This window comes from Artemia franciscana, chromosome 14 (assembly GCF_032884065.1).
Source record: "Artemia franciscana chromosome 14, ASM3288406v1, whole genome shotgun sequence".
Classification (NCBI taxonomy): Eukaryota; Metazoa; Arthropoda; class Branchiopoda; order Anostraca; family Artemiidae; genus Artemia; species Artemia franciscana.
Window position 1 is genome coordinate 3,715,702 of NC_088876.1, and position 26,567 is coordinate 3,742,268.

At 34.6% G+C, this 26,567-nt stretch overlaps 1 protein-coding gene across 2 annotated transcripts in view; it reads left to right on the top strand.

Moving 5' to 3' along the window:
- Positions 1–301: 301 nt before the first annotated feature.
- The window catches only part of LOC136035193 (TBC1 domain family member 15-like), a 104,089-nt gene continuing 77,823 nt past the window's right edge, over positions 302–26,567 (top strand). For both annotated transcript variants that reach the window (XM_065716777.1, XM_065716778.1), the window contains exons 1-2: positions 302–435; positions 14,348–14,418. In XM_065716777.1, the coding sequence (XP_065572849.1) occupies positions 14,392–14,418 (27 nt within the window). In that variant the 5' untranslated portion in view covers positions 302–435; positions 14,348–14,391. The remainder of the gene's footprint in view (positions 436–14,347; positions 14,419–26,567) is intronic.

Consider the following 26,567-nt stretch of genomic DNA (forward strand, 5'->3'; position numbering starts at 1 on the left):
AAATTGCTCCTCCATCAGACAGAGCAAAGAAAATCCAGTACTACCATAAATTTGTAGTATTGTAGTAGTAGTAAAGTGATCAAGAACTACATGGAAGCTGTTTTCCATCTTGAGGTCGATTTCTATTTCTTCCCTGCTATGTTGAGTTTCTGTTGAGAAGGGACAAACAAAATTACTACTGTTATTAAGGTTCAAAGAACAAATGACAACAATAGCTTTCGGACTGAGTATTCAGAATTAACCCTGCATCGGGATGCAGCATTCTCCGGGAAAGAAGCCTTCGGACACGGTCAGTGTGAAATCAGCATTCAATTTCTTCGTTTTAGATTTCTTTCTTTTCCTGAAGAAACAAATGAAAATATTTAAGACTGATTATTTAGCAAATGTATTGCATAGATATCTTTTTTTGAACAAAATATTGCAGTTTTGAGATATGTAAGCACATTTTACAGGTTGCTTTTCCTTACATGTGATATTCTAGATGAAGCTTTTTTTTGCTAGGCTATCCTGTAAACTAGTCTAAGTGAGTGAAACTTTCAGGTGTGAATTTAAATCTAACTTATAACATCAGCCTAGTACTTTACTCTCCTTAAAGAAATACGTTACTGTTGGAAAGAGGCTTTTTTGAAGAAAGCTAATAAAATATAAGCTGGCTATCACCTCTAGATTTTTTGTTTGTTTTTATTTCTTAATTAATATGGCTGTCTTTCTAGTAAATTTGCTGTTTAAAACAATTTAGTAAATATAAAAGTGAATACAAGTTATTCATTTGATGACTCTTTTTTTCTTTAAATAGGCTAACTCAATAATTGCTTCTTGGGGAAATTAAGTTTCCAGGCTTTAAAAGAATAAAAGAGAAAAGAAAATTTAAAGTAGAATGCTTTGAAGTAGGCTAGTTGCCAGAATTGGTAACACTGGAGTAGTGGTGTTTATTCTTCATATTGATGACAAATGGTAAACAAGCAACAGGAAAGAAAGATTTATGGGTAAAATTGTAGTATATTGACTTTTGGCTTTCTTGGAAAGGGGTTAGGCTAGGAAAATGAAACTTTCAAGGATGGGTCTAAAGGCAACCCAAGATTAGAATATTGGAAGCTAAAGTGGTTAAATATGGTTCTGAAGCATGGGCGCTCCAAAAAGCAGATGAAAATTTACTAGATGTTATCCAGAGAAATTGCCTACAGATTGTTCTGGGTACCTGGCTGACTGACTGTATTTCAAACAGTAGGCTGTACAAAAAATGTGGTTTAATCCTGCTTTCTAGGGCTACAATGAAAGAAAGGTTGAGATGGCTAGGCCACATTCTATGGATAAAGGGTGACAGATTACCAAAGATTGTCCTTTTTGGCCAACCATCTGGGGCTACATGGAAAACAGGGCATCCTTGTCTTGGCTGGGAGGGTGTCATAAATAAAGATTTAAAGGAAATGGGAACTTCCTGGGAGGGTGTAAAGAGATAGGCTTTAAATAGATTAGGTTGGTGGAGGAGCATGTGTAGCTGCGTTGGCCTCAGGCAGTTTGGTGCTGCAGTGAGTTATTAGTAATAATAGTAGTAGTAGTTTACCCCCACCCGGATGTGCAAATATATAGCTCAAATTTGTCTCTAAACTATTACAGATTTGTGATTTCAAATATCCAATCAACAAAAACAGAAATGATCACAATTCTATATGTGTAAATACAGGATATTTGGGCCAGAATAACTCTATAATGGTGAGTTTACAGTAGTTTTGCAAGAGAGAAAAGATGCTCAAAAAGTCAAAATGGATCTATTAACAATAGTTTTGTGACCCAAAACAATTGTTAAGGTAATATCAACATTGACCAAATTCTGAGATCAATGTTTTTTTTTCAAAATTTAAGAAATGTATTTGCATATCTCTAAAACCTTATAAATTGGGGTTGAGCAAGGTTGTGAAGCTGAAAACAATCTTGTTGTACTTCATTCAAGCAGAAGATCTATTTTGCAAGGTTTCACTTTTATAACACACATATTTTTGAAGGTCATCAAAGGCCAGTACCCTCTAGAGAGAGAGAGAGAGTGGAGGTAGGTACTTCAAAATACCTTCCCAAGACATACTTTAGCCCTTGAACCCACCCCTGAAAGTTTCATTTTCCTAACCTAACTCCTTTCCAAGATTGCCAAAAGTCAATAAACCAGAATTTTACCAATTTATGCAATTTTGGCTATGTATTGGTACTTTTTTTGGAGGGGGGGGGGAGAGAGGAGAGCTTCTTGTTAAATTTTTGTCTTACCTGCACATTTCAATATCCAAATAAGCTATTGGTGACCTTTGACAAATAAGCTATTTCTACATGCTGTAGACAAAGTTTTAAGGGAAGAACAATGCGGTTTTAGAAAAGGTAGAGGATGTGTCGACCATGTTTTCACTCTTAGGTTAATAATTGAGAAGTCCCTTCGTTGTCAAACACCTTTGGTCCTTAGTTTTATCGATTATGAGCAAGCTTTCGATTCTGTTGATAGAACAGCGTTAACAAAGGTCTTATCGTTATATGGTATACCAGAAAAATACATTAAAGTGATTTGCGCTATGTACGAGAATAATACTGCTGCGGTTAAGGTAGGAAATGAGGTTAGCAACTGGTTTTGTATTAAATCAGGAGTTAAGCAGGGTTGTGTTCTATCCCCCTTTATATGGATCATTTTGATGGACTTCATCTTAAGGAGCACAGGAAAGGCAATTGGAGACCATGGAATCAAATGGGGAGGAAGAATGCTCCTGGACTTAGATTATGCTGATGATTTAAGCATATTAGATGAAAGTGTGAGCAAAATGAATGAATTTTTAGAGGTTTTACGAGTTCAGGGTGCTAAAATAGGCTTGAAAATTAATGTTAAGAAGACTAAGTCACTAAGGTTAGGAATAAGTGAAGATGAACAGGTGACCTTAGGTAACGAAAAGATTGATCAGGTTGGGAGCTTCAGTTACCTTGGTAGTATTATTAGTAAAGATGGTGGGAGCAGTGAAGATGTTAAAAGTAGAATAGCTAAAGCTCAGGGTGTATTTTCACAGTTAAAAAAAAGTTTGGAAGAATAGAAAGATAAGCCTACAAACCAAGATTAGAATATTGGAAGCTACAGTGATGACAGTGGTCAAATATGGCTCTGAAGCATGGACACTCCGAAAAGCAGATAAAAATTTACTAGATGTTTTCCAGAGAAATTGCCTACGGATTGTTCTGGGTACCCGGCTGACTGACCGTATTTCAAACAGTAGGTTGTACAAAAAGTGTGGTTCAATCCCGCTTTCTGGGGCTATAATGAAAGAAAGGTTGAGATGGCTAGGCCACGTTCTACGGATGAAGGATGACAGATTACCGAAGATTGTCCTTTTTGGCCAACCGTCTGGGGCTACACAGAAAGCAGGTCGTCCTTGTCTGGGTTGGGAGGATGTCATAAATAAGGATTTAAAGGAAATGGGAACTTCCTGGGAGGGTGTAAAGAGGGAGGCTTTAAATAGATTAGGTTGGAGGAGGAGCGTGCGTAGCTGTGTTGGCCTCAGGCGGCTTGGTGCTGCAGTGAGTTATTAGTAGTAGTAGTAGTAGTATTGGTGACCTTTAATGATACACATGACTTTAAAATTTTTATGTGTAATAGAACAAGTTATAGGTTCTAAAACTTTTTAGCCAAACACACACACATTGGTTAATTGCAGATATGTGGTCCCTGATACAAATAACTTTCAGAGTCATGTTTAGAACACCAAAAAGTAAAAAACAAACACCAAATGATTACAGGCTAATATTGATGTTCACATTATATTTTTTTATAAAATGATTAGTTTATATTGTAAAAATCAATTTGCTACTTTGATTGATATAGGAGGACTTTTTTTTATGTATCACAAATGTCCATGATATGAGAAGAACTAATTCAGAAGACCAGTCTTAATTCTTTGCTGATATTTAGTCTTCCATGGTCTTTGACTTCATTGATGTTATTGCAAAAAAAAAAAAAAATCAAGTTTCACATAATTATGTAGATGTAAATAGGATCAGTATTGAAATAGCTCTTACAAACAAAATCTTTTCCAAAATCATCAATGTATTTTGATATTATGTAGTTGTAATTAAAATTTGTAGCCTGCCTTCAATGATGAAATAATTTTTGGAAATCAATTGATAGCTAATGGTTGGGTGTGTACAAACCAAAAGTATTTTAAATTTAGATTAATCAGTGTTGGTTATTTGTTTTTACAGTTTAATGTGGTAACACTGATGATATTACAACACTGTCCTAAAAACTTTATTATTTTGAAATAGGCCTATCTTTAAAAAATTGTCAGAAAATTATGACTCTCAGGTTGGAATAGATAGTATCTTTAAAAAATAGTTAGAAAATCCTGGCTCTCAGGTATGAATGGATGGTTCAGGGGTGAGGGTGAAGGAATTTGTATTTCGAGATTCTGGCTCTCAGATATAAATAGATGGTATTTTAAAAAATTGTTAGAAAATCATGACTCAGGTATGAATAGATAGTTCAGAGGGTGAGGGTGCAGAAATTGGTATTTCAAGATTTTGGATCTCAGATATAAATAGATGGTATTTGAAAAAAAAACTATTAGAAAATCATGACTCTCAAGCATGAATAGATGGTTCAGAGGGCAAGGGTGAAGAAATTGGTATTTCAAGATTCTGGCTTTTAGATAGAAATAGATGGTGTTTTTAAAAAAAATGTTAGAAAATAATGACTCTCAGATATGAATAGATGGTTCAGGGGGTGAGGCTGAAGAAATTGGTATTCCAGGATTATGGCTCTCAGATATAAATAGATGGTATTTTTGTTAAAAATTTCTTGAAAATCATGACTCTCAGGTATGAATTGATGGTTCAGGGGATGAGGGGGAAGGAATTGGTATTTCAAAATTCTGGCTCTCAGATATAAATAGATGGTAGCCTATTTTTAAAAAAAAATACTAGAAAATCATAACTTTCAGGTATGAATAGATGGTTCAGAGGGTGAGGGTGAAGAAATTGGTATTTTAAGATTATGGCTCTCAGATATAAATAAATGGTGTTTTAATTTTTTTTTTTTTTTTTTTTTTTTTTTTTAGAGAAAATCATTACTCTCAGGTATGGATAGATGGTTCAGGGGTGAGGGTGAAGGATCAACAACAACGCTTTAAGAAATTTATAATAAAATTTCTTGTGATATTTACCTAGATTTATCAGTAGTCAATCAAACCAATCTTACACCAAACCATCTTCTGGACAACACTGTATTTTTTTTTGTGGATGGTGAAGTCCCCCCTTTGAAAGAGTGCAGACAGTCTGGTTTTATAATATCAATTTGTTCCCCTCTTTTTGATTGTATTAAAGCTTATTCCAATAGGCAATGCATAGAACACCCCCAAAAAAGTCCTCCAGACCCTACCCCAAGTACCACTGAAAACATTCAGCCCCTTGGCTGGTCAAGTCAACTTTCTCAAAGCTCACCTGAGGGGTCATTGAATAATACAATGGTGGTAGTGGGGGCGTATGTCACAATACAGGATGATAATGAAAATGAATTTCAAGATGTCCTATCAAGAAACTAAAAAAAAAAAAAAAAAATCCCCAATTCAAAATAATACCCCTCCACATGATCCAACATTCCCCACACAAAACCTTGGAATATACTTAAAAATCACTCCAGATACCCCCTTTGAGATAAAAAAGATAACTCTCTTGAGGGTTGCAATCTTCAAAGTGTTAAAATCAATGTTCTCATTAAACATTAACCATGATGGATCTCTGCTAATAGCCCTCCAAGATTCTAAATCAGCTATTATATTACAGAATTCAAAATCTCTTCTTAACATACCAATAAAATCTGTTCTCTGGACCCCAAACCAAAACCCAACTAAAACAGTAGTGCATAACATCCCTCCCAAAATTCCTATTCAGGATCTAAAAGAAGGGCTCTCTGACAGAACTGATAACCCAATCCCAGTAGCTGATGTAACCCAATTGGGTAAACCAGATGTCAATGGCCAAAAGTTAAGCAAGTCTAACTTATTCACACTAAGAGAAGAAAATAATAACCTGGATCAGATATTCCTTCTTGGACAAAAAAAAACCCACAAGGTCTACAAGCCAAAACCTATCCAATGCCAAAAATGTTTAAAACTAGGACACACAAAAAAACACATGCAGTGAAACATTACATGAATGCAATTCTTGTAAAAACTCCCACCCCACTGGCATGAAAAATTGTAAAAACAATTAACCAAAATGTATCAACTGCAATGGTCCCCATGATTCCACAAATAAAACTTTATGCCCATATGTAAAAAAAACGAGCACTAACACTCCAAATAGCAACAGAAAAAAACATACCTTACCTTTTGCAGCAATGGAAGCAAATGCAGCTCAATCACACCTGACCAAAAACTATGAAACCACCCAACCCTCTCACCCACAGACTAAACATTCTACCAAAAGCATCAAGCCCCCCCAATAAGACTCCTTCCTCAAAGCAACCAAGCTCACATTCCTATAAGAGAGATTCACCCTGGACAAACCTTCTAGCCTCTGCAAGTAATGATAGAAGATCAGAATGGCCACCTCTCCCAAGTAGAAATGAATCAGAAGTATTATTGGGAATTAATCAAATTATCAACAAAATGCCAGATGAAAATCCAAATGAATTAACACCTAACATGTGCTTATTTACACTAAATTCTAATACAATACAGTCAATGAACTTAAAACAGCTACGAAAAGCAAAAATCATAAGCATATCCAAGCAAAAAAAGATCGTGCTCTGCTTCTAACAAAGCTAAACATTGATACACAGAAAAATGAAAATTAAAACAACAAAACAGCATATTTTAATACTTCAGTGGAATGTAAGATCACTTTCAGAAAACAAGTTAAATGAACTTTATCTTATGAATAATAACTCCATTGATATTGCTTGCCTTCAGGAAACCCATTTGACTAATAACCAACAAGCAAAGTCTCCAAGATATACTATCCTGAGAAAGGATAGGTCTTCACAGAGAAAAGGAGATGGCATAGCTATAATTTTAAATAATAATATTAAATTCTGTGGTATTAATTTCCCAGATTTTTCAAATGATGTTGATGTTATTGGTATCAATGTCTGGATAAATAATACAAAAACATTCATATTAAATCTTTATAACCCTAATGACCACACTACAGATGCCATGGATTTTTTCACTTATATTACTAATTCTAATATGCTAAAAAATATAATCATCTGCTGGGATTTTAATGCCCACAGTCTTCTGTGGGGGGATAAGACAGCAAACAAAGTTGGTAAGCATATTGAAAGATTGATTTCAAATAATGCCGATTTAGCAATTGCTACCCCTCCTAATCTAAATACATATTTTAACCCAAAAAGTGGCAAATTCTCAACTATTGACCTACAAATTGTTTCAATAAATATACTAAATAAAATTTATATTAAGAAAATTGAAAATCTTTGCACTGACCATTTTGCAATAATATCCACTTTAAATGAACCAGCCAAAATTCTCCCACATATCCCTAAATATGTCAACACCAAAGCAAATTGGTCTGTGTTTAGAAATAAGCTTAATGAAGGAATCCTAAGTTTAACCCAGAAATCTCATACTTCAGATGTTACAGCTGACACATATGCTGAAGCTATGACATCAATACTAACAAATACAACTAATCATGCTATCCACAAAACTTCACCTAGGAAAACCATCCCTAGACCCACCCCTAAAGCATGGTGGACTAAAGATTGCCAAATTATGTGGAGAATAAAAATGCAACTAGGAGAGCTAACTTAAAAAACCATCCCCTGCTACATATTTATGTAAATTACAAGCAGAGGGTAATCTCAAGAGACAACATATCAAGGCCAATGCTACAAGTAGCTATGATAATATACACCCTGTATGGATAAAGAATCTTACCCCTTTGTACAAACATAAGCTCCTAAATTGCTATAACTATGCAGGGCGACATCCACATTCCCTAATATCTGGAAATGTTCATCTCTCCTACCAATTTTAAAGAAAAACAAACCTAAGCATGATCCTAAGTCATATAGACCTATAATGATTACCCCAGTGCTGGGAAAATTAATGTAGAAAATGATTTACCATCAGCTGCTATGGTTTGTTGAGAAGAACAGTCTGATACCTCATACTCAAACTGGCTTCAGGAAACACCACTCATCAACAGATGCTTTCATTGTGTTAAAAAATGCAATAAACGAGTCCCTATCAAAAAATAGTGTCCTAACTGCTGCATTCCTAGACTTTGAAGGAGCATATGATAATGTTGACCACCACATTCTTTTATTTAAACTTGCAAATCTTGGACTACCCCCAAAACTTGTATCCTTCATTGAATCCTTCATAGGAAATCGAAGTTTCATTGTTTTGTGTAGGTCCAGCCTCTTCATTCAAAACCCCAATAACCAAAGGCCTTCCACAGGGTGCAGTCCTGAGCTGCCTCCTCTTTTCTCTATTTCTCAGGGACATGAACCTCCCACATACCAATCTACAGTATGCTGATGATCTGGTATTATGGGCTACTGGCAACACATTTGAGATTGCACATTCAAAGTTGCAAAATGCACTTTACCAATTTGAAAAGTTTTCTCAAAAGTCAATTTTACCTATTGCACCCACAAAGTCAAAAATTATCCAAGTCCACCACAAGCGAAATCATTCTAATGCAAGGCTAACACTAAATCGAATACTTATTCCAGAAGACAATCAAATTAATTATTTAGGCCTCATACTCGACCAAAAACTAAACTTTATCTTCACATCACAAACACAATAAAAAAATGCTATAGAAAAATAAGAATAATTAAAAGACTACTAGCCACACCTTGGGGCTGTAATGAGAAAGCACTACCCCAATTTTATAAATCACATATAAGACGCATATTGATTATGGCTTCATAGTTTATGGTGCTTGTGCTAAAACCCATATGCAAAAAATCGAAACGACTCAAAATGATGTAATCCATCTCTTATTTACTAAGTTTCTGTACCAATAAATGAAAGAAGAAGATCTCTACTAATTAAATACCTTACAAAAATTAAAGCCAATGATTCTCATATGCTGCATAACTAGTTGAGAAATCCATCTATGTTTAGAGGCGTTGCAAATGAATATGCAAATATCCAGAAGAATATCCCAGTGCCAGTAAAATCAATTGCACCCACATTCCTCCATACCCCCCCCCTTGGAGCTGGTTAATCCCCATAAAAAAGACTTACTTCTCAAAGTGGACCAAAGAACTTACCCCCATTGCTTTTATTTAAAAATAATTGCCGAGCTAAATAATGTTGCTTATAAAAACCATTTCCAAATTTTTGTAGATGGGTCCAAAATGAATGAGAAAGTGGCAAGCAGAGCATTCTTCCCAACCCATAATATCGCTTCAGGAGAGAGATTACAAGATAATTCATCTGTAATGTCTGCCGAGCTAAATGCCATAATCATGGCATTAGATTTCCTCATGGTTAATGAATGTATAACTGTTAATCTTAAAAATATTATAATATATTCTGACTCTTTATCAAGCCTTGAGCTGCTTTCTTCAGCTTCTCAATACAAGGTGGATATTGACACTTTATTTTTGTCTTAGGATTATTAATATTCTAGCCACAAAAGCTATTTTAACTCATATCCAGTATATTCCAAGCCACTCGGGTATAATAGGTAACCATAAGGCAGATAAAATAGCAAAAAATGCTTTAAATATTGACCAGCCAAGTGGGAGACCAATCCCCATTAGAGATATTTACTGCTGGAGACTTGCAGAGGTACTGATAAATAATAAGAATCCAACCCTATCACCTTTCCCCAGTAAGGACTTTTCCAAGATTTATCATAGGATTTGGTCAGGTTCAAATGGGCCAAATTCTCAGGCATTTTCATATCAGATTCCTAATTCAAGTGGTGAAGTTCCCTCCTCCCCCCTATGCAGGTCATGTAATCTTAAAAATGAAACAATAGATCATTGCCTATTTGAATGTAACATACCCTTCAATATAAATTGTTAGAATGCTTCAAATTCCACTAACCTTGCTGGCCAAAAGTCTTGCTGACCATACTTGCACACAGAGCACAGAGTTCAATATATATTCTCTTATAATTCAACTGTTAGCATCAAAAGATATACTACAAGAAATCTGAGCAGATACAAATTATATAAGTCAAACCTGCTCCATAGCTCTGTCCATCTCACAGAGTGAGTCAAAAGGAAAAGGGCTGAAAAGTGTTGACTGAAAAGCCCCGTCTGCTGAATCAGAAGAAGAAGAAGAAGGATCGATATTTTGATATTTTGGAAGGTATAAGGTTCAGAATATATAAACCATCCCTTCTCGATACATGAATTGAATAATGCAATTCAGCATATCAAGGCCAATGCTACAAGTAGCTATGATAATATACACCCTATATGGATAAAGAATCTTTCCCCTTTGTACAAACAGGAGCTCCTAAATTGCTATAACCATGCATGGGGTACATCCACATTCCCTAATATCTGGAAATGTTCATCTCTTATACCAATTTTAAAGAAAAATAAACCTAAACATGACCCTCAGTCATATAGACCCATAATGATTACCCCAGTGCTGGGAAAATTAATGGAGAAAATGATTTACCATCGGCTGCTTTGGTTTGTTGAGAAGAATAATCTGATACCTCATACTCAAACTGGCTTCAGGAAACACCACTCATCAACAGATGCTTTCATAGTGTTAACAAATGCAATAAATGAATCCCTATCAAAAAATAATGTCTTAACTGCTGCATTCCTAGATTTTGAAGGAGCTTATGATAATGTTGACCACCAGATTCTATTAGTTAAACTTACAAACCTTGGACTACCCCCCAAACTTGTATCCTTCATAAAATCCTTTATAGAAAACCGAAGTTTCATTGTTTGTGTAGGTTCAGCCTCTTCACCCAAAACTCCAATAACCAAAGGCCTTCCACAGGGTGCAGTCCTGAGCTGCCTCCTATTTTCACTTTTTCTGTGGGACATGAACCTCCCACATACCAATCTACAGTACGCTGACGATCTGGTATTATGGGCAACTGGCAATACCTTCGAGATTACGCATTCAAAGTTGCAAAATGCACTTTTCCAATTTGAAAAGTTCTCCCAAAAGTCCATTTTACCTACTGCACCCACAAAGTCAAAAATTATCCAATTCCACCATAAGCGAAATCATTATGATGCTAGGCTAACATTAAATGGAATACTTATCCCAGAGGACAATCAAATTAATTACCTAGGGCTCATACTTGACCAAAAACTAAATTTCCACCTCCACATCACAAATACAATAAAAAAGTGCTATAGAAAAACAAGAATAATTAAAAGGCTACTAGCCACACCTTGGGGCTGTAATGAGAAAACACTAATCCAATTTTATAAATCATATATAAGGCCCCATATTGATTATGGCCTCATAGTGTATGGTGCTTGTGCTAAGACCCACATGCAAAAAATCGAAACGACACAAAATGATATAATTCGTCTTATATTTGGTCTTAGGAAACCAACAAAAACTAAGTTTCTGCTTACTGAGAGTGGACTATCACCAATAAATGAAAGAAGAAGATCTCTACTAATTAAGTACCTTACAAAAATTGAAGCCAATGATTCTCATACCCTGCATAACTGGTTAAGAAATCCATCTATGTTTAGAGGCGTTGCAAATGAATATGCAAATATCCAGAAGAAGTTCCCAGTGCCAGTAAAATCTATTGCACCCACATTCCCCCAAACCCCCCCTTGGAGTTGGTCAACCCCCATAATAAAGACTGACTTCTCAAAGTGGACCAAAGAACTTACCCCCATTTCTTTTATTCAGAAAAAATTTGCCGAACTAAATAATGTTGCTTATAAAAATTATTTCCAAATTTTTGTAGATGGGTCCAAAATGAATGAGAAAGTGGCAAGCGGAGCTTTCTTCCCAACCCATAATATCGCTTTAGGAGAGAGATTACAAGATAATTCATCTGTAATGTCTGCCGAGCTAAACGCCATAATCATGGCACTAGATTTCCTCATGGTTAATGAATATATGAAAGTTAATATTAAAAATATTATAATATATTCTGATTCTTTGTCAAGCCTAGAGCTTCTTTCGTCAGCTTCTCAAAATAAGATGGATATTGACACATTTCTTTGTCTTAGGATTATTGATATTTTTGCTACAAAAGGTATTTTAACTCATATACAGTATATTCCAAGCCACTCAGGTATAATAGGTAACCATAAGGCAGATGAAATAGCCAAAAATGCTTTAAATATTGACCAGCCAAGTGGGAGACCAATCCCCATTAGAGATATTTACCGCTGGAGATTTACAGAGGTACTGATAATTAATAAGAATCCTACCCCATCACCTTTCCCAAGTAAGCACCTTTCCAAGATTTATCATAGGATTCGGTCAGGTTCAAATGGGCTAAATTTTCAGGCATTTTCATATCAGATTCCTAATTCAAGTGGCGAAGTTCCCTCGTCCCCCCTTTGCAGGTCATGTAATCTTAAGAATGAAACAATAGATCACTGCCTATTTGAATGTAATATGCTGACGTCTGCACAGTATACCCTGCGACGTAAAATGTTAGAATGCTTCAAACACCACAAAATTCCACCAACAGCCAAGAGTCTTGCTGACCATACTCTCCCGCAGAGCACAGAGATCAATATATACTCTCTTATAATTCAACTGCTGGTATCAAAAGATATACTTCAAGAAATCTGAGCAGATACAAATCATACAAGACAAACCAGCTCCATAGCTCTGTCGATCTCACAGAGTGAGCCAAAAGGAAAAGGGCTAAATAGTATCAACTGAAAAGCCCGTCTGCTGAATAAGAAGAAGTTGGAAGGGAACTCTTCTTTTAGATGTATAGTGAATATTGCTAATGAGTTGTTTTCTCCAAATTTAGCTTTGAACTATGTATCATTAAAGGTCAATAAGTTGCTCTTTTTCTGGTAAACTCAAAACCCATTTTCCTTAAGTGGTTGAAATGGTTGTTTTACCAAAAGAAGAGAGTAAAATTATTACTCTGTAAATTTCACAAATCTTTTTCAAAAATTGTAGATTTTCAAAATCATCTCGCCCCTCACCCCTCCCCATGAGAGTTATGCCCTACACCTTGAGAACCTCTGGATAACGTTATTGATTTTTAATTCTTTGCTGTTTTCTTTTCTTGTTTCTTTTTTTCTTTTGTGTTTCTTTCTTTTTTTGTATTCTATTTTAGAAGGCACATAATTTAAATCATTATAATACTACTACATTAAGTTATTTGTCTGGAGTGATTTTGGACAGAAGGGTAACTTGGAAAAGTGTCTAATATAACACCAAATCCTTTATTCAAATGTGTGTGTGTGGATGTTCATCCGATGGATTTCAGAAGGTGGTGTCTAATGATAATACTAAAAACACAATATAAATGATACTTGTCACAAATGCAAAAATGAAAATTATTAATAAACTTTATTAATTATTTATATTGATGTTATTAAAGGGATGTAACCTGAACACAGCTAAATATCTGGTAGATATACAAGAAAGCCTAAATACCTCTTATCCTTGCAGCCATCACTATATCCAAATTCAAACTTCTTGCTACAATATATCAACATAATTGCCAAGATGTTTGCCTAAATAAATATCAATAATTTAACATAAGTATAATTAAAACTGTGTTTTCTGCTTTGATGAACAGCATAGTAGATAACAGACTTAATATCTATTTTCTGTCATTTCTTGCCTGTATTACTTGGCTCAAAATGTGGGTGTAGAAAATTAAAATAAGTCTGATTTGCTGAATTTTACAGTTAATGTTCCTTTTATTCCGTTTCATTTATACATTGGAAAAGATGCATAAAGATTGCTTAGAATAGGCTTTTCCACAAGTTCTTGATCTAACCATCTCATTCAACATCATGTAACGTTGTGTAACGTTTTGAAATGGAGCTCAAAATAACTGAAAAATTCCAACAAACATTAGATCTTAATTAAATTTAACGCCATTGAAATTTGTCATTTTTTTGAAAAATAACTGTCATATTTTTAATTGTATTATTAACAATTTAATATTAAAATTAAAAGAAAAATAAAATTAAAAAAAATAAAACTTAATACTATTTTCTACTTGTAGAGCCTAGCAAATTTTGCTTCTTCTTTAATAAGAAAATAAATTTTGAAGGGACTGCAGAACATCTGGAAAGGTTTGTTGTATTGTTTGATGTACCATAAGGCGTATTCATATACTGGATGTGTTCTAAAATTTTCATGTGTTCTGTTTTTGGTTGGCTCTACTCTTAAATGAGCATTGATAATTTTAGATATTTTTAACCGAAGTGCTGCCATCTCCAAATATTGCCTTTACATGGGTGAACCTAGCAACAGTGCAAAGGTAAGACATTTATGCAAAACTTGAGCTGATATTTCTATTTTGTCATTAAACTTTATTCATGTAAACATCAGGCTTATGTACAGGATATATCCACAAAATTAGTTAGGACTAGGGAATCTAACTAGTTTTATTTCTACAATTTTTGTTTTGTTTAATCTTTTGACAAAAATATTTCTTTTAGATATAAATATACAAATATTTTTTTTTATATTAATCTTTTATTAATTCTTTCAAATTCTTTTAGATTTAATATTTTTAGATTTCCCAATTCTTTTAAATTTATTAATAATTCTTTTTAATATTTTATAAAAAAAAAAATCAAAAAATATTTCATTTCTTTTGAGAAATGTCTTTACATTTCCCTATTCTATTATGCACAAAAAGAATTTTGCTTGCAGTTTCTAATGGACAGAATCTCTCTAAACTAGTTTCAACTGAAAAAAAAAAAACTTGTCTCCAGACACAGAATATTAAAGCCAGTGAAGCTTTAAGGAATAGCCTACATTAATGTTTTGGGGTGCTTGTCTAGCTTTGGCTGGGTCTTCAGCCAGGAATACTCGAGAGATCTAAACTAATGTATGCAGGATAAAAAAAACTGGTTGTATTTTCAGTGTAGTAACTGAAGAAGAAGCTGGTCTTGCAAGAGGTGTTGGGGCAGCAGAACCTATCTGAACTATTGTTTCAGCTGCTTCCAAAGTAGCTGTTGTATTTTAATGGGTACTAGACATGCCTGCTTCATCTTTTGAAGATCTGGCAGTAGAACTTCTATAGTTGTCCAGACAAAACTATATTTCCAGTAATTGTCCAGCAAAATTGTTTTATGCATTCATTTTCAAGCAGCCCAAATAATATTTGTATTCACAAAAAGAAATACATTGAGGTGCCAGATAGGCCAGTCATTTAGAAAATTCAGATTGAATTGTTCCTTTGGGGTAGCCTGCACAAATGCTTCCCTCCTCATTCCATATATACAGATACTTCTTGTTATTTGCTAAACCAAATTACAGTATCAAATCCAGTTGAAGTTAACATACAGGGAAAATCATTACAGATGGAGGATAAAGCTTAAATTCACATTGAGGTTGAGGTTAAATTTACAGATTGCATTTGCTTCTTGCAAAAAAAAGAAGAAAAAAATGAAAGCAGAAAGAGCTATGAGCTCCTATAAAATCACATTGCAATCAGCTTTGAAGTTTGAATTACTGATTTCTCTAATATAAAATCGCTTATATCTAAAACTTGTTCATTTCTTTTGCCACTATAATAATTCAACATCATTTATTTAACAACTTCTCATTATTATTGTGTCAATGGATATAAACACTCAAGATTTTAACCAATAAGACTTCTCCAAAATGTTAGAAATCATACTGAAAAGATACTGTTCTTGCCTAAAAACTTTTTTCTTATGCACATATGCACCCATTGCTTTGGATAGTCTTATTTTTTTATATTATTGCTCTTTTCTCCTTCTTTTTTAATTTGTTTTTACTTCCAATCTAAAATCTTACCTACTAAGTAGCATCACTGCCCCACCCCTTGAACATGACCGCCCCATTTTCTTTAAGGTGAGTTGACAAAAACGTGCCTGAAACCAAAATTAGGCCGACAATGAATGGAAAGGATTGGAGTCATGAAAATGTCTATTTTACATATAGCAAAAAGCAGCATTTTATTTCAAGATGCATCATCTTGTTTGTTTTTAATACAACACTGACAACTTTAATTTGTCTCTGTTTTGAGGGACTAAAACTGAATATCAGTATCTCATAAATGTTTTAATCCTTTGGATTTACCTTTCTTTGTATTCTTGTAATATCTAGAAGAAAAAAACAACAAAGAAAAAATACCACATTTTCAGGGACCAACATTTTTAGGATTTTACTTTTGATGGCTTATGAATATCAAAATGAGCACACCATAATATTAATTGAACTTTTGTTAATTCTGCAATTCTTATGTTTTTTTTTGCTTGAAGAAGACCAAAATGATTTCCTCTTCCTCATAGCTATCAATTTTTCATCGAAATTTGCTGTACTGAACTTTAAATAAAATTTCCAGCAAAACAAAAAGCAGGACCAAAATCTTAAACAGTTGTGGAAACTCTTATTCATTCTCGTTCAAGCTGGTTATTTCAAACCTCTGGTTACCCCCATCCCCAATCAATTTGGAACCAAAAATCTTGGATTATACAGTGAAAATTGCACACAAAAGCTTATGTCTTAATTGTTTGTTTGTTTTTTTAATCAAATAAATACAAAAATTCCTTGACAGAAAATTCTCACCTTTGGAACCCCTCTTCCCCCATGTATTGATAACGACCATATTTTTAAATTTGAAATTATTTAAAAAATCCCCTGGAAAATATTCCCACCTGCAATTCTTCCTCTGGAAAATTCGTCCCCTCCCCTCCCTGTGGAAGGGGGGGGGGGATTCATTTGACTTTTGTGTTTGGGTCTTTTTTTCCAATCATTTGAATCTTCTTAATTTTACTTTGTAGTTTTTCACTTAATTTTACTGTGCAATGAGATCACACTTAATTCCTCTAGAAAGCCAAAATAACTTAGCCAAAATTCAGTCTATAAATCTTTTCAGACATGTTGAAGCGTCATTACTGTTTACATTAGAGAGAAAAGATAGTATATTTAGAGTTTTTTAAGGCCTAGTAAAGATAGTAGCCTATGTGGAATATTTAGAACGTTAAAGCTCTTAGAAAACTGAACGGCATTAAACAAATTCAAAATATATAGTACATGATATTTGAAGAAGAAAAATCAATTGATGAAAATTTATATTATTGATTTCATTTATTTTCTGAGTGAAAGGAATTAAAGCTCTTACTATTCTTTTTGTTTGAGAAGTATTCTTTTGCTTTTTTCTATAAGTTTATTGCATGGTAGGAGTTTTTGGAATTTTCCTCTCCTTAACTCAATGCTTCCTAGTTCTTCTAGCCCCCTCAGGGAAGGGGGCCAATCATTTAATTGGCTATCAGAAGTGGATATTCCTATTGTTATATCTCCAATATCCAATGATGATAGCCTGAATGATACCATGATTACTGTTTCTGAGTCCCCGATCTCCAAAACTGATAACCAGCCAATGATGATTTTCAGACAGTGGACAGAAAATAGAAAGAAAAAAAGCCTTCTATGAGTCCTCCTGAAATAATTGGAATCTCAAACTCACTCCCAGTTACAGAGATAAAGGACATACCCATTATCCTTTTTACTCCAACAGTAAAAGATAAATCTTCTTCTATCAAAAATATTGCCAACATTAGAAAGAAGCTTTTCAAATCTTTTAGACGCAGCTTCACTATGAATGTAAACAGAGATGGTTCACTAACAGTTATGTTTCTAGACAGAAATCAAGCCTGTAAAGCACTTAGCCTGTATAAAATTGGCAATATCTCAGTTGCACCTGAATGGTGGAAACCACCTCTGAAATATTCAAAGAAAATAGTGTTGTATAACATACCATTGAAAATGTCAACTGATGACTTGAAAGAAGGTCTTATGAACAACAAGGGGGAAATGCTGGAGGTTCTTGAAGTTCATTGTATGGGCAAGCCAGATTCTAAGGGAACAAGAAGCAGTAAGAGTGTCCTTTTTATCTTACCTGTTAGTTCACAATTTCACTCGGTTTTCCTTTTTGGTCAGCTAAAAGCTTAAAAAATACACCAAGAAAAGCCTCTCCAATGCTCAAAATATTTTAAGCTGGGTCACTCATCTAAGTACTGTTCTTCCTCTGAACCAGGGTGCCCTAATTGCCTTGGTAACCACTCCTTGTCTACAGAAAGTAGATGTACTGAAATTCCCAAATGTACAACTTGTGATGGTAGTTCATCAATCAACAGATCACAATTTGTGTCCTCAACGAGTTAAAGTTTCAAGGATGCTCTTCAAGAAAATGTCCCTTTCCCTATAGCTGCAGTGGCTCTGCCTAAGCTCTCAAAAGTACCATCAGGTCCAAGAGCCAATGAGGCTAAGGAAGTGAATTTAGCCCTTCCCCAAAAACCTTGGCTACAGGTCCCCAAAAACAACCAAAAGCAGGCACTCACACCTCCTATTGAGACATCTTACCCTTTGTTGCCTAAGGGGCAACCCAATGTGGCTGAGGCTAGTCCATCCCTTAATAATCCTAGAACTAAATCTTGGTCTGAAAGAGTGGCAGCTTTTCCTAATGTTTTTACTCAAGTCAACACTATGCAAGATGGAGTTAGATCTCAAATTACAAATTTAATTTAATATGTTGGATCAGTGCATCAAATCTTCCAATCAAATTTGGCCAAAGATAAAAAAAAGCTAGTATAACAAAAGAAATTACAGAATACTACTTTTCCAATTCTATTTTCAATGAAGTAGGAATAAAATTATCATCCATTCTCTCAAAGTATCATGCATGTCATTTATTCAAGTTTTCCTACGTTAGCTAAGCTGCAGATCCTACAATGGAATTGTGCCTCTTTAAATTCAAATAAACTTGCTGATCTTACCCAATGTGCAAATGATAATATAATTTGGATTATTTTTCTACAAGAGATTAATCTTCATCAGTTCAAGAAAATCAAAATGCCTGGGTAGAAGTGCTACAGGAAAGATAGATCAACTAATAGAAAGGGAGGGGTGTTGCGATCTTTGTTCGTGATTTAATCCAACATTCCCCTCAACCCTTAACTATCTACAGGGATGAAATAGATGTTGTAGGTATAATAATTACCTTAGCTAATAGGTAACCATCTTGCCATAAAAGCATTGTATAATCCAGGTGGGAGCAAGGATATCTAAAGTTTCTTGGAAGCAGAATTATCAGGCAATAATACCTTTATATTTGGTAATTTTAATGCCCATAGTCCTCTGTGGGAGCTATCAGCTGGTAGCAACAAAGCAGGAAGAGGAATAGAGTACATTTTGTCGAATTTTCTGGACACCTTGATTTTCATCCCATTTAACTTTCAGACCAGGTATAATATTTCTTCTAACTCTTTCTCAACTATAGATTTGTTTCTAGGTGCTTCTTCGTATTATGATCTAGTTCAGAGGGTAAAGGTGTCGTCTCTGCAATCTGATCATTCTGCAATTCTTATGACATTTCAAGATTTATACTATTCTCCTACATCCCTACATTTAATAACTCCAAAGGCAATTGGTCCCTTTTTCGTGAGATATTAAAGGAAGTAGATTTTTCCTTTGTTTCTTCCAATTCTGATATTAATTCCATTGAGTCTAATTTGAAATCATTCCTGCTGCAGACAGCTAAATTGGCAATTCCAATGACTAGGTTGCATTTTTACAATGGCTCCAAAAGACCCAAGAACTGGTGGAATGACGAGTGTAGGGTTGCAGTTCTAGCCAAAAGAAAGGCTCATAAAATGTTTCAAAAGCACCCATCTCAGTCAACAGCAATCTCTTATAAGCAATCATGTGCTAAGGTGAAACTACTTTGTAGGAGAGCTAAACAGGGTACATGGCTGAAATTCAGCTCAAGTATCAGTTTTCGAACCCCAATTTCAAAGGTTCACAATTTCATTAGCCAACTAAATAAGGGAAAGCAGCCTATTGATGACCGTAGATACGATATCATTCAGGATGGTTATCCAATTGTCTCAGATAAAAAGAAGGCAGATATGTTTACTAATGTCTTTAAAATTGAATGCTCAGATTTTCATTCCATCCGACCTCCTTTTTGCAATCTTCCTCTTACCTGTTCATATAAAGGCACTCTGATGAAACCTTTTTCCCAAGATGAATTTTGTGTAGCAATTAATTCTCTTAATATCAAGTCTTCCCCAGGTCATGATGTTATTTATATGAAGTGGATTCTTGAGTCTCCAAAGTTGGTTCATACAGCCCTCTTAAGTCTTTATAATTTTATTTGGTCAAGCCAAAAGTTCCCAGATGCTTGGAAGATTGCTGAGGTATTTCCAGCTTTAAAACCTTCTTACTCATCTAGTGATCTGAAGTCTTACCGCCCTATGTCGGTATTACCTGCCTTTAGCAAAGTTCTGGAAAGGCTTGTCTTATCAAGAATTGAGTGGTTTGGTGAAGTCAACAGTCTCTTTCCTAGTGAACAAACAGGTTTCAGAAAAGGACATAGCTCTTTAGACAACATTACCCGGCTAGAAATTGATGTTTGTAATTCTGTTAAAATAAGACATGTCACATTGACTGTTCTGTTTGACTGGTCGGATGCCTATGGAAATGTTGTTCACAGTAAATTATTGGAACTCTTTAATTAATCTTGACTTCTCTTATCCTTTTATAAGTTTTATGAAGTCCTCTCTAACTCATAGATGTTTTTATGTTCAAGTAAGTCAGTCTAGAGGTGATTTATGTTCCATTACAAGAGGTCTTCCTCAAGGTGCAATATTGAGCCCTCTTCTATTCAACTTTTATGTTTCTGAATTTCAAGTATATCATGCATCATTTGTCATTTATGCAGATGATTTGATTATTTGGAAGTCGGGAAGGGATATTGGCTTTCTTCAAAGTCTTATTCAACAGGACATAAGATTAGTCCAGAGATTCTCTTTAGCATTTGGCTTCCCAATCTCAATCAGTAAAACTAAAACCATTATATTTACTATTGGTACAACAGATCCTCCTAATCCACTAACAATTTTCTCAAGGGAGATCCCATATTGCAATTCAGTGAAGTTACTTGGTTTATTTATGGATTCTAAATGCGGTGGCATGAATATATTAATTCTTTGAAATCTCTAATTATTCAGAGACTTTGTATTCTAAAGAGACTTGCTGGAAGTAAGTGGTGATGTCACCCAAAAATTGTTTTGGATTTTTACAAATTATATATTCGTTCAAATATAGAATATGGGATTCAAAATTTTTCAGCTCGTCCTCCATCCTCATTCAAAATCCTTGAATCTTTACAAAATTCTCCTATTCGAATAGCTTTGGGTGTGCATAAGCATACTCCTCTGTCAAAGTTAAAAATACTGTCAGGATTGGTGTCCCTAAGTGAAAGAGCATCCAGTCTAAGGATTAAATATTTCTCGCAAATCTAGGCTTATGGAACCAAGCATGCTGTATATGCATTTACTTTTCCTGGGAAGTCAGCCTGCTCCAATGCCCATTCGTCATGGAATCAATTTCAACTGGAGGTCCCAAACTGGAATCAACACTCTCCTTATTCATATCCCTTTACTGAGTCCCCTCCATTGGGAAATGAATCCATCAGGTTGTCAATTAGAACTTAACTCTATTAGTAAGGACTTGATTCCTAATTATGAGATTCAGACTATTTTGGCTGAACAGATCTCAAAGGCGTACCCTAACTGTAGAAAAATATATACAGATGGATCTGTCAAGAGGGAAAGAGCTGGAGCAGGAGCATGTATCCCATCCCAGAATTTGAACAGCTATTCTCCTCTCCCATTGGGATCTTCTGTCTTGTCTGCTGAAATATGTGCCACTCGCCTGGCTGTGGGTGCACTTATAAATTGTAACATGGAATACCCTGTCTCTCTGACTCCAAATCAGCATTACTATTGATCCAAAATATTAATAGAATTGCCAATGACGAGGATTTATATAATATTAGAAGACAGCTTCTTAATCTTACGATCAAAGGCAATGAGTTTTATTTTCAATATGTTCCAAGTCATAAAGGCATCAAATATAATGATGTGGCTGATTCTTTAGCAGCAAAGGGTTCCATGTTAATTCCTAGTCCTTCCGCTGACTTCAATTCACGAGATATTATCAGGCAAAGATCCAATGTTAGTCACAGTAAATTAATTTTATCTCCATTCCATACAAGATTAAATACGGTGCTATATTACCCGATGAAATCAGGTGCCCTACTTATAAATAGCTTGTTATTTAATTGGAAGCTACATAATTCCCCTTTATGCCGAGTCTGCTTTTCAGCAGATGAAACAATCCAGCATGTATTATTTGATTGCCAGGCTCAGAGTGAAGAGACTATTGCTCTAAAGCATTTCTGCTCCTTAACTAAGATTCCAAATACTTATACAGCTATCCTGGATTCTAACCTGTCCTGGGATATTGATCGTAAGATATTTAAAGCATCAATTGATATCTTAAAGAAGAGAAATATTGTTTAGTAACAATTAAAGCGTGAAGAAGTCAAAGTTTAAAAGGATGTGATTTATCTATAGTTTTTGATTGTGCAGAAGAGAGTGGGAATGAGTAGGAAGAGCCGTATTGGTACCGGCCGGCCTAGTGGCCTTAAATTGCTGGGGACAGGTACCTCAGGTACCCGCACTTCCCACAATCAATAACAGTGTATTATTGTCCATAATTGCATGTATTCATTGTTTGCTGACTGGAGGAAAATAGTGCTTCCAGTGGCTAGTTTTCCTGAAGAAGAAGCCAAAGAGGTGAAAGGACTTGTTGTTAGTCCATATACCTCCCTACAATTTTTGTAACTGGATATGAAAATAATTCTTGTTAGTATTGTTCATGTTTCTACTGCAATAGTGGACAAAATTTGAACTTCTTATCATAGAGCAAGTTTTCATTGGTTTTGTTGCTTAAACTTAAACATTTAAGGAGAATGAGTGCTCGAAGTTATGTTCTTATTAACAAGAAAAAGTGGAAAAATCACTAAAATAATTCCCCTCCCCTTCCAAAGGCTGTAAGGCTGTAAGCCATCTTCACTTAGTAAGCTTAACTGATTTCGCTTCACTTCTTTTAAGAGTAAGCTGCAAAAGTGATAGGAATTTGCAAAAGTGGTGTCATATAGTGATGATAGGATGCAAAAGTGATGTCATATTTCTGTAAGTGAAAAAAGCTAGAGGATGGACTCCTTTCCCCTCATAGTAGCACAGACCCAAAGCCTATTTATTCTGATCCAAAATTACTAATGATTCTTCTGATCTTTCAAGAGTTTTGATGCTATGAATTGTTTTGTTTGATTTGAGTGTGGTAATCCAAGTCTTTCTGTAAATGTCTCTAGTGTTACTACTAAATATACCCAAAATACCTAGTGTTTGTACTATTTACTGGCAGGGAAATTCCAGAATTAAATGAGCTGAACCCTTTTCCTGAGCTGAACACTTCAGATAAATTTTGAAAGAGGCTGAGTGGGAGTAGTAATAAATTAAATTGTATCTTTATACAGCGAAGAGATAGGGTGGGAGTAGGAATGAATTAAATTGTACCTCTATACAGCTAAAATGTTATGTTCCCGCATCTACCAGCATAGAGGTAGAAAAGCCAAGGCAGGTCATGATTAGCCCCACCAGGAAACTTCTTTGGGATGACAAATAGTGCTCGTAACTTATTTTTCAGCAATTTTAAATGGTGTTATTTTCTTTTTCTATTTGTATTAAGTACTTTAATATATTTAAAGAATGTATGTAATGTATTGTACTTATCAATAAGAAAATCCTATTGTAGAGGTTGTGATGGCTTCAGTTATGTAGAAGATTAAAAGCCTCACAGAATTTCCATCCATACTAACAAAAATACTCCTTTTCATCCAACCGAAATTCACAAGTTAATATTAACAAGGAATTTTTACCAACGTTACTATTCACCGGCAGTTTTTGAAGTATATTCAAATTTTATCCAAAATTGATATTACAAATTTAAGTGTAGGATGGTTCTAATCGACGTACAATTACTTATTTACACATTTCAAAAGCAATTAATCGGGGTTTTAAGGGGCCGATACCTCAAATTATATCTTGGTTAGGCCTGGGCATGATTTGGAAAACAATCAGAAATTAAATAAAAAAAAAAGTGATTTCCAAATTAAAGCAAGGAACAGATTTGAAACCTATTCGAACAGATTATTCTTTGTATTAAGGGGGCTGTCTCTTCCTTAGCTCCTAACACTTTACTCTGAAGTTTGGCTTTTTTCAATTTTTTAAGAAAATTTGCAATTGGAAAGATAAGATTTTTCTTAGCACTAAAAAACTTTTGTTTAATAAGCAAGGCGTTGATAAGGGACAGTCCTCTTATATACATATTAATTTATATTTCTTAAGTTTTAAACTTGCTCCTTACTTTATTTGAAAAACCTTTTTCTATTTGTTTAATTACATTTCATGTAACTGTAAAGTTTTATGAATACAATACTTTTCTTAACCGCAGAAAAAAACAATCAATATTTCAATAATCTCTGTTTGGATTTTGATGGGTAATCAAACAGTTCGTGGTAACAAACTGTAAGGAGCGACCTGGATCAATAGTAACCGAAACTAAACAACGGAATTTCGATACCAATAAATATATCAAACGAATCGGCTTAATGTGCTGATCCCAAATATATAAGTTTCATATAGTTTAGTCTTAACCATCAAAAGCTACGAACCTGAGAAAATTGGCCTGATTTTTGAAAAAAAAGGAAAAGACACCTTCGAACTCATATAATGTTAATGAAAATCACACCATCGGATTCAGCGTATCAAAGAACCCAGATTTTGAGGTTTAAAGTTCATATCTGCAAAAAGTAGAATTTTGTATTTTTGCCAGAAGAAAGATCACGGATGCATGTTCATTTGCTTCTTTGTTTTTATGTTGTTTTTTTTCCCCAAGAGTGATCTATTCTAATGGAAATGAAAAGTACTAGTGCCCTTTTCAAGTTACTGAAAAATTGGAGGGCAACTAGACCCCCCCCCACATGCCACTTTTTCCCACAATCGTACGATTAAAATTTTGAGATAGCTTTTTTCTTCATCATAGTTGAAAAGCCCAATAACTAGGTCTTTAGAGATAAAATAACCCTCTACAGCCCCTGGGGAAAGTTTTTTAACTTATAAAATTTACCCATTGTTTTATTTGTTATTGGGAAATGTGCATACATTTTTCGGATGGGGAGAGGAGGACTAATTTTCTGCTAGGAGGGTTTTGCACGAGGAGAATTTTCCATGGAGTAGCAAGTTTCCAGGGGGTGAACTTTTCAGGGGAAGTTTTACACTGGATAAATTTGCCAGAATTCCTGTACGAAATTTCTTTAAATGTCTTGCTTTCTCTTTACTGATTCTATTTTAGGCGTGGAGATGGTAAGGGTAATTGTCCGGGGTAAATTTTTACCATGATTGAATTGCCCAGAGGATATTTCACTGGGGAAGGGGATTTTTCTGTGGAGATGGTATCCTGGCGTTATTTAAAAAAGCGGTCAGAAATTAAATGTAAAAAAACAAGTTTTTCAACTGAAAGTAGGGAGCAACATTAAAACCTAAAAAGAACAGAAATTATTACGTATTTTAAGGGGGCTTCCCTCTCCTCAACACCTCGCTTTTTAGGCTAAAGTTTAAATTTTCTCCTAATTCTTTAAAAAAAACTCCTGAAACACAAGGATCGTTTGATTAGAACAATAAGTAACTTTTTTTTAGAGCGCCGAAAACTGTGACCCCCCCCCCTTATATACGTAAAAATTTATGTTCGTTCAAAGCGTCGAGACTTTTCGCATACAAATTTGTTAAATTTAACAGAAGGGCTTAGTGACGTTGAGTGGAGTCCAGTAATTAATTCAAAAGATCATACTGTTTTAAGAAGTCAAGTTGAGAGAAAGAGTCAAACTTCAGCGTAAAGAGCGGGCGCTGAGGAGGGAACAGCCCCTCTAATATATGGGGAAATTTCTGTTCATTTTAAGTTTTAATTTCGTTCCTGACTTTCAGTTAAAAAAAAACTTTTTTATTTAATAATAAAAAAAGTCAAACAAAGCGTCGAGACTTTTCGCATACAAATTTGTTAAATTTAACAGAAGGGCTTAGTGACGTTGAGTGGAGTCCAGTAATTAATTCAAAAGAATCCAAAATCAATCCTTAGATAAGTTTTATTATATTTTAACTGAGAAGCTTGATTAATTTGGTCCGTATAGAATTCCGATTGGAAAGAGAAATGCTCCAAGAAAACCTTGGGTAAATAAGTCCCGTTTGAGGTCGATAATGAAAAAAACATTTATATAAAATAAAAAAGCACTAATCCAGGCATACTTAGCGAAGATTTGATTTTGACATGAAGTATCACACAAAAATAAATATAATGCGTGTTAAAAATTATAAAAAACGTTGGTAAGTACTCTTAGAGAAAGGGAAAGAGCTTATTATGAAGATTCAGTTCAAAATTCTGATTCTCCGGGAAAACATGGAATTTGATCAAGGATACAATTGGACGAAATAAACAGTGGTCGCATCCCGAGGTATTATATGGCAT